Genomic DNA, 14,280 nt, shown 5'->3' with positions numbered 1-14,280 from the left:
ATATACTATGCCTCAATTAAAAAATTTATCCCAGGAGAGGTAAGACTAAAGTTACAAAAAAATTCCAAATAAAAAAAAACAGGAGTTGTGGTATTAATAGTAAACAAGGTAGAGTTCAGGCGAAGAACACATAATATGAAATGAACAATGGTGATTAATGGTAAAGAATGCACTTTTTGTGGACATGTTTTTGAATATCTATGCATGAATATTAAAAAATGCAGCAGATACAAGGAAAAATGGAAACATTTTAGTAGGATATTTTAATTCACCTTTTCTCCATACAGGACAAATCAAGTAATCAAAATATAAATAAGGACATGAACAAACAATCCTATAAAAAATGGACAAAGTATATGAATAGATAGTTTACAGAAAAAATGTTTAAAGAGCTCTTAAACATATGATGAAAAGGTATTTAACATTACATACATGCGAGAGGTAAATTAAACTACATTGACAATTCTTTTTTACCAAATAGGCTAGCAAAAAAAAAAAAAAAAAAAAAAAATTGGTAACCAATACTTGCCTGGTATTGCTGGAAGGAAAGAAAATTATTGCATACCCTAAAAAGAGCAATTTGAGAATATCTATAAAGATTAGACAAACATATACTCTTCTACCCAGCAACTCCAATTTTAGGAGTTTATCGATAGAAATACCTCCACATATTTAAAATGAGGAATGTACCAAGGTTAGTCACTGCAGCATTGTTTGACATAGCAGAAGATTGGTACCAAACTGTCCTTTAATAGATGAAATGATTAAATAGGTTTTAGTACATCATGTAATTCAATATCATATAACTGTAAATAAGAATAAGAAAATTAATGAAATGGAAAGACAAGTTACACTGTAAAGTGAAATAAGCAAAGTACAGTGAACTAGATATACTATTTTTGCATAAAACAGGAAGCAAAAAAGAATTTTTTTTTTTTTACAAACACAAATTGAGAGGATAAATAAGAAACTAACAAAATTGTTTATTTTTTAAGAGGATGATACATTCCTCATTTTAAATGTGTGGAGGTATATCTACTGATAAACTCCTAAAATTGGAGTTGCTGGGTAAAAGAGTATATGCTTGTCTAATCTTTATAGATATTCCCAAATTGCTCATTTTAGGGTATGCAACAATATTCTTTCTTTCCAGCAATACCAGGCAAGTATTGGTTGTCAGTTTGGTTTTTTTTTTAATGGGGAAGAAGAGAAGGGAAATTTTAAAATTCCATTTCTTTTTGATGTTTGAACCATATAAGTGTATTACTATTCAAATTCAGATTACGGATGAGAATTTAAAGTATGTTATTTAAATTTGGCATAGGATATTGAATGATATTTTATATTGGAGTTTCTGTCATAGGGTCAAAGTAATATTTTTAAGGAGATTAATTTTACAACATGACATGCAAAATGAATTGTAGGGAGGAGAGATGGAAAGCTCTCCTGTGCCAATTAAAAAGAGAAGGAAAGACACCTGTTAGAAAATTTTTGTGATACTCTAGGATGAGGTAATACTTAAATTAGGGTGGTGATAATAGGAATGCAAAAGAAAGGGTAAACATATGAGATCAAGTTTAAAATAAAAACAGTAAAATAAAGATTAAAAAGATATGATTAAAACAAAAATTTACACAAGAACCAAGATTCTACTTAGCCTACATTTCCGAAGAATAAGGATAAACAACTCTTAATGGATGGAGTAAATTGAAGAACTGTCACAATTCTAAATGAGTGTCTAAAAGTCAAAATTTATTGCTTTATAAAGATTTAAATGTTGATGAATTTATATAAAGTTAAAAAGTTTAAATAAAAATAAATTATAATTTTTTATACTCTGAAAACAGATCTACAATGTCAAATATATAACTAATATTTTTGGTGCTTAAAAATTTACACATTACTATATAGTACAGAAAAAATCAGATAAATAGAAATTAGAGAAATAAGCAAACCTTTCATAACCCCACCACCCAACAATTTCTACTGTTAATAATTCTTTTCTTATTTAAAAAATTTACTTCTAGGAATCTTTATATTCAAATTTTTAATATATTTTAATGGGTTCATGTTTTACCTTGCTGTTTTACTTCCAAAATATTATTTAAAAAATTTTTTGCCAATGAATATACACCCATCCCTTGATATATGCGATATTTTTTTTACACAAGATTTTTTTATATGTGGTAAACATCCCCCTCCCCCCGCGTTTACATGGACTTTTATATACGATTTCCATTTGAGTGGTCTCATTTTACGTGATTCTTTATTTTTCATTTCCATTATTGACAATTACTATTTCTAAAAAACAATAGCTTAACTCAGCAATGTACAAAGAACTAATACTAGCAGACAATTATTAATGATCTTCTCCTTCATTGGATGGCAAATAAAAAAGGATAGGTGTCTACTGATGTTTTTCAGGACTGGTTTTATAAATGTTTTGCTACAGAAGCTGAACATTATATGAAGGAAAAATGTCTTTTAAAATACTTTTATTTCTAAATAATGCACCTGGTCATCTACACAATTTAGAACATCCAAATATAAAAGTTGTATATTTGCCATCACATACATACAACTTCCTTAATCCAACCTTTAGATCAAGGCATTATTTCCACCTTTAAGATTAATTATATTAAATGGAGTGTTAATGATATTTTTAATGAATTTGAAGATAATGAATCACTTATAGAACCCTGGAATAAATATACAATTTTAAGCTGTATCAAGAATATTGCTTAAGCATTGAGTGATATAAAGCCATCAACTTTAAATGCTTGCTGGAAAGTAACATGACCTGACGTGGTTGTACCAGGGAATATGGTTCCAACAACTGAAGAGGGATTAACTGGCATTATTAATTCATTAAATAAATTTCAAGAAGATTCTGACAATTCGAATTTAGATGACATTAACAAATTACTAGTTGATCACGAGTGAACTGATAAATTAATTCACTGAATATCTGCAGACCATCCTGCCAATGAATATGGCTGTGACCTAGGACCAGTTTCATTCACTGCAGAAAATATTTACAAAGCTCTTTAACTGGCCACAAAACTGGAAGCTGCAATTCTAGACATTGATCCAAACATCCAATGGGCTTTAAAATTTTGAAAAGATTTTTTAAAATGTTTCAGTGAGTATCAAAGAATTTATGAAAACTTAGCAAAAGACAGGGTTGGAAAAAGATCATCCAAAACATAAATAAGGAAACCAAAGTAGTACTTCCAAATATTTTGAGCGATGAAGATAGTGACTTTGTGCCAATTAAAAAGAGAAGGTTGTTTGCTTTAGTTTACAGTACAGACACTGACAGCGAATAAAATTTGTTTTTTTTTCTGAATTTTCATTAGCATTTTTGTGAAAATATGTGAAATAAATATTTTTATGATTTATATGGGCCTATTTAGTATTTTTTGTTTCATACTGGTGTACTCTCTTTATGTGGTTTCCTTCCACGTAAAAAAAAGACGCATGGAAAGGACAAGTAAATTGAGGGACAAGTGTACATGTTTCCACACTACAGTCCAGAGTGATGATATCACATGATACTGCACCTATGATATATATTTCCCAGTAATTCAGTTTTACCTATAAAAAGATAGAGTTTCTGTGTAATATTACCAATTTTTTACTTGGAATTTTTAATATATCTTAAAAATAACCTCGTTTGAAATGTCTTTAAAAGTATTGCACTCATGCCTCTGATTTTAATTTTTGGGAGGCCAAAATATCTTTAAAGACATTTATTTCTATTTAATTTTGTAATCAAATTTGATTATGGTTAAATTTCAGAAACTCAATTACACTTTTACTAAAATTAGAAATTTTACATTATAAGAATTAAGAAAGTAAAGTAATAGATTACTGCAGTGAGTGACCAAAAGCCTGAAAAATACCCTCATGTTTACCTGAAGTGGGAGACTTGCAGCGCTCAAGTTCCAGGGGAACTGGACTGTCATTCAGTTCAGTTAAACCTGAAAATAAAATGACAAAAAATAAGATAAATTTTGCTAACTTTGTAGATAATTCTTATTTCTTAATTCCTATAAGTTTAAAGGGTTTTTTTCCCCCTGTGAAAAACTACATTTCTATGCTTGTGTTACAACAATTATTCTGAATGTTTTTAAATCTTTTTTATTAAAATATAATTGGCATAAAATATACAAGTTTCACGTGTAAAACATAGTGATTTGACATTTATCTTAAGATGTGATCACCACACTAAGTTTAGTAACAATCTGCAAAGCTATCACACTAATTGAGTATATTTCTCTTCACCTTTTTCACTCATCTTTCCAGTTTGTTGTAACAAGCAATACAGAAAAAAAATGAGCAATAACTAATTGATATCCAAAGGGCAATTGAACATGATGATGGAAAGATGTAAATTCTTTTATTCTTTTTTCATATGAAATATCTACTTTAATAAATGACCTGGCTTCATCTGAAGATAGATCATGAATAATACAAATTAGAAGAGGTTTTCAAAAAGACCTAATCAAAGCTTACATTTTCAAGAGAAATGGTTATTGGCTTTTAAAAAGACCTTTAAGGAGATGCTACAAATTTTAATATTATATTTATAAAAATTCAGTATTGTGGTACATACTAAGTAGTTTGTTTAATGGTATCAAATTCCTTCTTATAATAAGCACTACATTTTTATTTCTAATATTTCTTGTTTTCTCTTCCACCACTTTCCTGACAAATACAAAGATAGGCACAGTCGATTAAAAAACTGTAATTTTTACTATCTGCCATTCTGCCTTCCAATGGCATTCATAAAATATCCTTAATTATGGTTTTCCTATCCTTGTTGGGGAGTCTCACATACTTTTTCTTTGTAAATAAATATTGAGTTTCTATTTTAATGTAAATTCCCATACCCAGAAGTACTTAAGATGCTATTGTCAATTACCAAAACCATTTTGTTCATGTTCCTTCCGATGATCTCCTTCTTTACATAATTTGTACCAATAAACTTGCTATAGGTTCAAAAAATCATTTAGAAAAGGACCTTTGTGATATTCTAGATCAGCCTTGATGTTTTATAGCTAAGAAATAATAAGTTCAAAGAGTTTAAATTATGTAAGTTTACAGAGCTAAGTTAATGCCGAAGCTTGAATGGAATTTTTTATGTATTTTTGTTGTCTTGTCAGGTATAGATATTGTGAATATTTTTTTCCAGTATGTGACTTGTCATTTTCTTAGTGAAAATGAAATATCTTTTGGTGAGCAGAAGATTAATTTACTTGAAAGACAATTTATCAATATTTTCTTTTATTGTGATTATTTTTTGATTCTTGTTTAATCATTGTCAACCATGTGGTCATAAAGATATTATTCTTCGTTTTCTTCAAGAGCTTTTTAATTTTTAGATTTCATTTTTAGGACTATAATTCATCTCAATTTAATTTTGGATTATGGTGTGAGGTAGGAATGAAGTCCATTTTTTCTCTATATGCTTGCTCAGTTCCATCATTATTTTGTTAGGAAGGTTTTTCTATCTTTATTGATTTTTATTGGTGCCTTAGTCAAAAATTGGCCATAAATGTGTGGGTCTACTTCTGGACTCTCTTCTATAATCATTGGTCTATTTGTCTATCTTATTTTCGACTACCACACTAATTAATGTAGGTTTATAGTATATCTTGAAATCAGGTAGGGAAATCCTCCAACTTTGTTCTCCAAGAATTTTTTCATTATTCTAGATTCTTAGCATTTCTATATAAAATTTGCCAAATTCTACAAAAAGATATGTTAGATTTATACTGGATTCTAATCTAGATATAATTTTGACAGATTATCTTAATATTGAGTCTTCTAATCCATACATATGGGATTTCCCTCCATTTAAATGAATAAAAAAATTTGTTTTTTGCAAACTACTTTACCGATTTCAGTACAGAGATCTTGTACATGGCATTTTTCAAGAGTTGTGTTTTCTTTTCAGTCTTCTGCCTAGTTCTTGTATCATTGAAAGTTGATTATTAACACTTCCAATAATTATTATAGAATTGTGGAATTATATTTCTCTATTTGATTCTGTTAGGTATTTCTTCATTTACTTTGTAGCCGCGTGTGTGTGTGTGTGTGTGTGTGTGTGTGTGTGTGTGTGGCATTTTATTGCTTTAAATGTCCCTCTTCTAGTAACTATTTGGTTTAAATCTATTTTGTCTGATATCATTATAGCTACTCCAGTTTTCTCATGGTTGCTGTTTGCATGACCTTTTCCCACCCTTTTACTTTTAACTTATTTGTATCTTTTTGTGTTGCCTTCAGTTAGCATAGTGTTGGATCTCAATTTTTTAAAAAATCTGGTTTGACAACCTCTATCTTTTGATAGAATTGTTTAATCTATTCACATTTAATGATATTAATGACATAGTTGGATTACATCTGTTATTTTACTTTTGGTTTTCTGTATATCTCATGTCATTTTTATTCCTCTAATACTCCTTTACTGCTTTGTTTGGCATTAAGTAATGTTTTCTAGTGTAACTCTAATTTCTTTAATAAATTTTTCACTATATTTTTTGAATTTTTCATGGTTGCTCTAAGAGTTAATATATATAAATCTTAACTTACCAGAGTGTACTTCGGATGTATACTAACTTCATTTCGGTAAGATATAAAAATGCTACTCTTTTATAGCTCTATTTTCTCTTTCTCTTTTATGAGTTATTTTTGGCATACATATTACACTCATATGTGTTACAAGCTCAACAATGTATTGTTATAATTATCACTTTATACAATTTTGTTTTTTATAAAAGTTGAGAGAAGAAAGAAGAGCAAACATATTTATAAAGTTTGTATAATAACTTCTGATTTACCATTTCTGGCTTTCTTCATTTGCTCTGATATATTCATCTAGAGTCATCTGCTTACTCAAACACAACTTTGCTCCCACCCACCTCCTCCTTTGTGCTGTTATTAGAAGAAAATATATTACATTTTTATATGTTATATATAGGCCCAACAATACAATTTTATATATATTGTTTCATAAATTGCTTTTTAAATCACATAAGAAATATGCATTTACACTATTATTTTGTAATTATATAATTACCTTAAGTGTTCTTTTTTTTTTTCCTTTGTGTGAATTCAAATTACCATCTGAGGTCGTTTTCTTTCAGCCTGAAGGATTTCCTTTAGTATTTCCTGTAAGGTAGCTCTGCTAGCAAGAAATTCAGTTTTTGTTTATCTCGGAATGTCTTTATTTCACCTACATTTTTTGAAATGTACTTTTACTGGATATAAGATTTTTGGTTGATAGTTTTTTCCTTTGAGCACTTTGAATATGTTTCTGATGAACTGTTAATTCTATTGGTGTTCTCTTGGACATGGCAAGTAGTTTTCCTCTAATTACTTTCGAAATTTTCTAATTGCCGTTCTGCATGTTTACTACTGTGGTGTCTTGGTGTGAATATCTTTATATTTTTCCTATTTAGAATTTATTGAGCATCTTGGATGTGCACATTAATGTTTGTCTTCAAATTTTGTAAGTTTTCAGCCATTATCTCTTTAAATATTTTTTCTGCTGCTTTCTCTTCTTTCTATTACTCTTTCTGTAAACATGTTGAAACACATAAGATATCCCACAATTTTCTGAGGGTTTTTCTTCCTTTTCCTCTCTGTTCTTTGTAATGCATAGTCTCTATCAACCTACCTTCAGGATCGCTGATTCTTTTCTCCAGTTCAAACCTGCAATTGAGTCTCTCAAGTGAATTTTTCTTTTTACTTATTGTATTTTCAACATCAGAATTTTCTTTTCTTTTTTTTTTCTTGACCCCCTTCATCCATTTCACCCATGCATCCTCCTCCACCTCTGGCAACTACCAATCCATTCTCTGCATCTATAAGTTTGAGGTTGATTTTGGGGAACGGAGGTTGTTTCTAGATTGCACATATAAGTGATATCACATGATATTTGTCTTTTTTTGTCTGACATATTTCACTTAGCATAATACCCTCAAGGTCCATCCATGTCGTTACAAATGGCAATATTTCTTTTTTTTATGGATGAATATTGCATTGTGTATATGTACCACATCTTCTTTTTCCATTCATCCACTGATGAACACTTAGGTTGTTTCCATATCTTACCTATTGTAAGTAATGCTTCAGTAAACATGGGGGTGCATATATCTTTTTGAGTTAATGTTTTCATTTTTCTTTGGATAGATAGCCTAAAGTGGAATTGCTGGATCATATGGTAGTTTTAGTTTTAATTTTCTGAGGAAGCTCCATTCTGTTTTCCATAGTGGCTGCACCAATTTACATCCTCACAAACAGGGCACAAGATTTTCTTTTCTCTACATCCTCACCACACTTGTTATTTCTTATCTTTTTGATAATAGCCTTCTAATATCTCATTGCGGGTTTGATTTGCATTTCTCTGATAATTAGTGACACTGAGCACCTTTTCAACTATCTTAGAGAAAATGTCTATTCAGATCTTCTGCCCTTTTTCAAAATCAAAGTGTTTCAGATTTTTGCTATTGTTGTATAAGTTGTATAAGTTCTATATATATTTTGAATATTACCCCTTAGCAGATATATGATTTGCAAATATTTTCCTCCATTTAGTAGATTTCCTTTTCATTTTGTTGATGATTTTCTTTGTCGTACAGAAGCTTTCTAGTTTGATGTAATCTCACTTGTTTATTTTTGCCTTTGTTCCCTTTGCTTTTGGTGTCAACTCCAAAAAAATCATCATTGACACCCATGTCAAGGAGCTTACTGCCTATGTTTTTTTTTTTCCCCCTAGAATCTTTATGTTTTCAGGTCTATGTTTTTTCCTAGAATCTTTGTTTTCAAGTCTTCAATCTACTTTCAGTTAATTTTTATGTGTCCTGTAAGATAGTTCCACTTGGTTCTTTTAATACCTTCCATCTCTTTGTTCTCTAATTGATGAGACACTATAATCATAGTGTTCCTTTATTAAAGGGACACTGTCTATTTCTTTAAACATTTTTTAATGGCTGCTGTGAGGTCACTGTTAAATCCAACACCTGGGTCTTCTCACAGGCAATATCTGTGGCTTTATTTTTTCCTGTGAATGGGTCACACTTTCCTGTTTATTTGTATGTCTCAATAATTTGTTGGTAACTAGATATTTTAGGTAATATAGCAATTCTGAATACTGAATACTGATTACTGATTCCCATACCCTCGCTCTGGTTTTGTTGTTTGCTTATTTGTTTAGTGATTTGGCCAGACTATTTCAGTCAAGTTTATTTCTCCTACATTGTGAAGACTTTAATGATGCTTCTCAGAGGGTAAAGCCTTCAGCATAAAATAAAATCATGCTGAGATGGGAGTGGTTGTAGTAGGGTTCCCTTTGTTTCTTTCTCTGATCTCTCTGTTATCTGCCTCTCTTAATATCACATCCAGTTATTACGTATCTCAATTATAGCCAGGTGATTGCTCTTTGTTTTTCACAATGCCCTGGGATATATATTACTCAACATTCTGGCCCAATTAAATTGGGTAGGGGTCATATTCGAAGCCAGTCTTTCTGAGGTTTGTTCGAATCCCAGGATGGATCTTCTTGTGTCTTTTTTGGGTTCTTTCTAGTGAACCAGCTCCCCTATGGTCCAGCTGGTTGCTCTTAATCAAGAGGCGCTACCAGTCTCTTATTTGATTTTCACCAAATACTTTATTGGTTTTGAACTTCCCCAAATTGTGTTGCAAGTGAAGCTAGTTCCTTTAGGGAGAGTTTCAGAGTTTGCTGTTCTTATAGACTGCTGCTTACCCTGGGCAAAACCTCTGAGCTCCTAGGCCCTGACAGGAGTGGTAATCTCTGATCTTCTCAGCTTGACTTTTCACGCATGAAACCTGTGCTCTATGATCAAGCAGGGCTGAGGGAAAATCAGGGTATTAGTATTTTTGGCTTCTGTCTTATTAGTGGAGGATTGGCAGAGGAAGGGAACCTCTAATTTTTTGTTCATACTCAACAGGAATTTGGCCTTTTCAACTTGGAGTTGAAGAGAATGAGTAATGCTAGCAAACTGAAGCAGAAGAGGTATAGAACAAATTGTGGCTCAGTGACATAGACTTACTTTTTACCAAATTTTAGTAGATTTTTTTGAATAAATGCTTTTTCATTTTCTGTATCCTCTCAGAACAATATCTAGAGATTTTGAGTGATTTAAAAATAAAAATGACACCTAGAGGCTTTAAGTGATTGGTTTTTTCACTTGTTAGGCTTTTTCTCCGGATACTATCTATGGTGCTCTTCAGGTTGCCATTTGGAAGTCTATCCTGTACGTGGTATTTTAAATATACATATATTTCACAATTGTTTACTGCTGTTATACAAAAACATGATTGATTTTTGTATACTGACTGGTATTCTTCAATGTTGCTAAGTTCACATATTGTTTTTATAGTTTTGTAGATTCCTTTGAATTTCGTACTTACACAATAATGTCATTGGCAAATAAAGAGCTTTAATATTTTCTTTCTAATTTTTAGGCATATATTTAATTTTGCTTTTGGCTCTTCCTATGCCATCAAGTACAATGCTAAACAAAGCTGATGAGAGTACATATCATTCTTTTGTTACTGATTTTAGTAGAGAAATATTTAGTATTTCACAAGTATGGTGTTATTTGCAGGTTTTTCATTGATGGGCTTTATTCGGTTGAGGAAATATCTTTCTATTCCTGGTTTTCTGAGTATTTTTATCATAAATATGTCAAATAATGCAAATTATTTTTGCACGCACAGTCATGCACTACTTAATGACAAAGATATGTTTGGAGAAATGTGTTGTTAGGCGATTTTATCATTGTGCGAACATTATACTGTGCACTTACACAAACCTAGATGGTATAGCCTAGTATATACCTAGGCTATATAGTGTGACACTGTTGTATATGTGGTCTGTCATTGACTGAAACATTGTTATGCAGTGCATGGCTGCACTGAGATGATCATATTTTCTCCTTTATGTTAAACAGGTACTTCATATTGATTGATTTTCAAATATTAAACTTATATTCCTGGGACAAATCTACCTTGGTTATGATGTTTTATCTTTCTTACATATGTCTGTCTTCCATTTGCTAATATTTTATGATTTTTACATCTATATTCATGAGTGAGACTGGCCTGTACTTTGACTTTAAGCTACTCTCTTGGTTAAGTTTTGGTTTTCTGCATTGTGCTAGCCGCAGATAACCACTTAGAAAGAGTTTCTTCTTTTTTCTATTCCCTAGAAATGTTTGTGTAAGATTAATGTTATTTCTTCCTTAAATATATAATAAAATTAATCAGTGATTCCATCTGAGGCCTGTAGTTTTCTTTACTATGGGTATTTAATTTTGAATTCAAAAATTTTTAAAAGATAGGCTATTTATATTTTCCAATGTGCTTGATGTCAGTTTTTGTAATTTTCTTCTTAAAAAAAAAAAATCTCTTGGTTTCATCTATATTGTCAATTTATAGCCATATAGTTGTTCATAATCTTACTTTTTTTAAATGTCTGTAGAATCCATAGTGATTCTCCCTTTTTCACTCCTGGTATTGGTTACTTAAGTTTTTTCTTCTTTCTTAGTCAGCCTTGCTAGGATTTTATAAATCTTTGTAATCTTTTTGAAGAATATCTTGTAGTTTTGTTGATCTTCTCTATTGTTTGCCCTCTATTTCACTGATGTCCAATATATTTCCTTCTTTCTGTTTACTTTGGGTTACATTCTTCTTTTTTTAGTGTCATAGCAAAGAAGTTTTGGTTGTTGATTTAATATCTATTTTTTTCTAATATAAGAATCTAATGTTCTAAATTTTCCTTTAAGCACTACTTTAGTAGCATCTCACAAATTCTGGGATTATTGTTTAAACTTTTACTCAGTTAAAATATATTTTAGAATTTCTCTTATGATTTCTTTTTTAAGCCATGAGCTATTCTTCATTTCCAAATATGTATTTGCAGATTTTAAGACACAGTGCTATTACTGATTTCTAATTTCTTTTGTGGTCAGAAGACATATTCTGCTTGATTTCAGTCCTTTATAATTCATTATAACTTGTTCATAACTCAGTCTGTATTTGTGAATATTCTATGTCTACTTGAAGAGAATTTATATTTTCACTTATATGGTGTAGGTATCTATTTGGTTAAAAGAGTTGCTTAAGTTTTTTATATCTTTACCAATTTTTGTCCTATCAGTTACAGAGTAGAAATGCTGAATCTCTAGCTATGATTGTAGATTTGCCAATTTCTTTTTTTAGTTTTGACAATTTTTGCTTTGTATATTTTGACTATCTCTTACATGTCTATACAAGTATAGAATTTTTATATCTTCTCGATAAAGCTAATCTTTTATAATTTTGAACTGCCTCTCTGTCTCCTCATCTTAAAGTCTATCTCATCTCATAATATAGCTGCAACAGCTTTCTTGGGGATTAGTGTTTTGATGAAATTCTTTTTTACTTCTTTTACTTTCAATCTATTTGTGTGCGTTTTATAATTAAAGTGCATCTCTTATAAATATATATATTTGCATTTTTTTTGTTTTCATTCTGTCTCACAATCTCTGCCCTTTTTTGGGAGGTGATTTTTGCATCAATATAACCTTTGATAGAGTTAGATTTATGTCTGTCATCTTCCTATTTGTTTTCAGTTTGTCTCCTCTGTTCTTTTTTTCACTGTTCCTCTTTTCTGTCTTTTGAGAAAATCAAATATTTTTTAGTTTTCCATTTTATCTTCTTTGCTACTTAACTATACCTATTTTATGTTTTAGTACTTGTTTTAGGGATTATAATATGCATCTATAATTCATTGCAATCCACCTTTAATTATTATTGTATCCTTTTTCTTGTGGTGAAAGAAATTTATATTGATTCTGTTCACCTCCCTCCCATCCTTTATTACTATTGTCATATATTTTTCTCCTACATATTATAAACCCCATAATACATTGTTAGCTTTTCAATTTAAAGAGTAAATTAGCTTTTCAACATTTTAAGAAAAGATAAAATAATCTTTTATATTTACATATTTATTATTAATTTACATATTTATTATTTTTAATGCTCTTTATTCTTACTGTATATCTAAATCTCCATGTGGTATTATTTTCTTTTAGCCTTAAAAACTTTATCATTTCTTATAGTGCAGGTCTGCTGATGACAAATTTATTTACCTTTATTTTAAAATATTTTTGTTGGATATAGAATACTGAATTTGCAATGATTTGTCTCTAGCACTTAAAAGATATAATTCTGTTGTCTTCTGTCTTCAATTATTTATGATGAGAAATCACTCATTATTCATATAATTGTTCTCCTGTGTATATATGTTTATTTACTACTTTTAAGATTTTTTTCTCTTTGATGTTGATTTTAGTAGTTTTATTATAAAGACTTAATTATGATTTGTCTTTTTCTAGTTTAGGGTTTTCTGAACCTCTTGAATCTTGGAGTTTATGTTTCTCTTCAAATTCAGGAAAAAAATTCAGCCACAAGTTACTGACACTCATTTAGCTTTTAACTTTTTTTTTAACCTCTGCTCTGTTTGGATCATTTCTATTGCCCTGTATTCAAATTCACTGATACTTTCCATGGCTGTCCAATATATTGTTAAAGTGATACTGTGAACTTTTCAGATATTTTATTTTTCATCTCTGAAATTTCTATTTGGTTCCTTTTTTAGAGTTTCACCCTCTCTCCTGAAATTCACCACAATATTCACCCATTCTAATATATCTTTTACTGTAAAACCTCATAATAAGTGTTTAGAAATTCTTGTCTGCTAATTTCAATTTGGGTCATCTATGGGTCTGCTTAGATTGTCTCTTCCTGCCTCAAATTTTCTGCTTCATTGCATGTTTTAAAATTTCTGATAGATAAACGCATGTTTTGTTTTTTTTTTAATTTTAATCGGTAGTTCAAGCAAAGTGCTAACTATTCAGATACTATAAAGTACTGAACTGAGCAGGGGCTGGCCTGCAGCTTTAATTAGATTAGGTTTCCCTTTAAAACTGGACCAAGAAAATCTCTCCTTGCAATTCAGTCCAACACTCAAACATCTATACTCCCTTTGTCAAGAGACTTATTCTTAGTCTTAGTATTTGTGTAGAGAGAGGGTTGGAATGCAGCTTTAGATATTTTAATTTATCTTAGGTCAAATTCTATAACCTCAGAATGCAAGCACTTTGACACTGCATGAATCCTCTATTTTCCAGTCCCACTTGCACTGACACTCTCTCAGAAAAATTCATGGAGTGGTGGAGGTTAGGTGGGAAAATTACCAAACTG

The 14,280-nt window shown here is 30.3% G+C and overlaps 1 protein-coding gene across 3 annotated transcripts in view; it reads right to left on the bottom strand.

Moving 5' to 3' along the window:
- Positions 1-14,280, bottom strand: part of STXBP5L (syntaxin binding protein 5L) — a 260,367-nt gene that overhangs the window by 73,210 nt on the left and 172,877 nt on the right. For all 3 annotated transcript variants that reach the window (XM_039843137.1, XM_039843139.1, XM_039843138.1), the window contains one exon: positions 3,918-3,983. In XM_039843137.1, the coding sequence (XP_039699071.1) occupies positions 3,918-3,983 (66 nt within the window). The remainder of the gene's footprint in view (positions 1-3,917; positions 3,984-14,280) is intronic.

Source organism: Pteropus medius, unplaced genomic scaffold (assembly GCF_902729225.1).
Source record: "Pteropus medius unplaced genomic scaffold, Ma_sr-lr_union100, whole genome shotgun sequence".
NCBI lineage: Eukaryota > Metazoa > Chordata > Mammalia > Chiroptera > Pteropodidae > Pteropus > Pteropus medius.
Note: the sequence above shows the minus strand (reverse complement) of the source record. Positions and strands in the feature narration are given on the sequence as shown.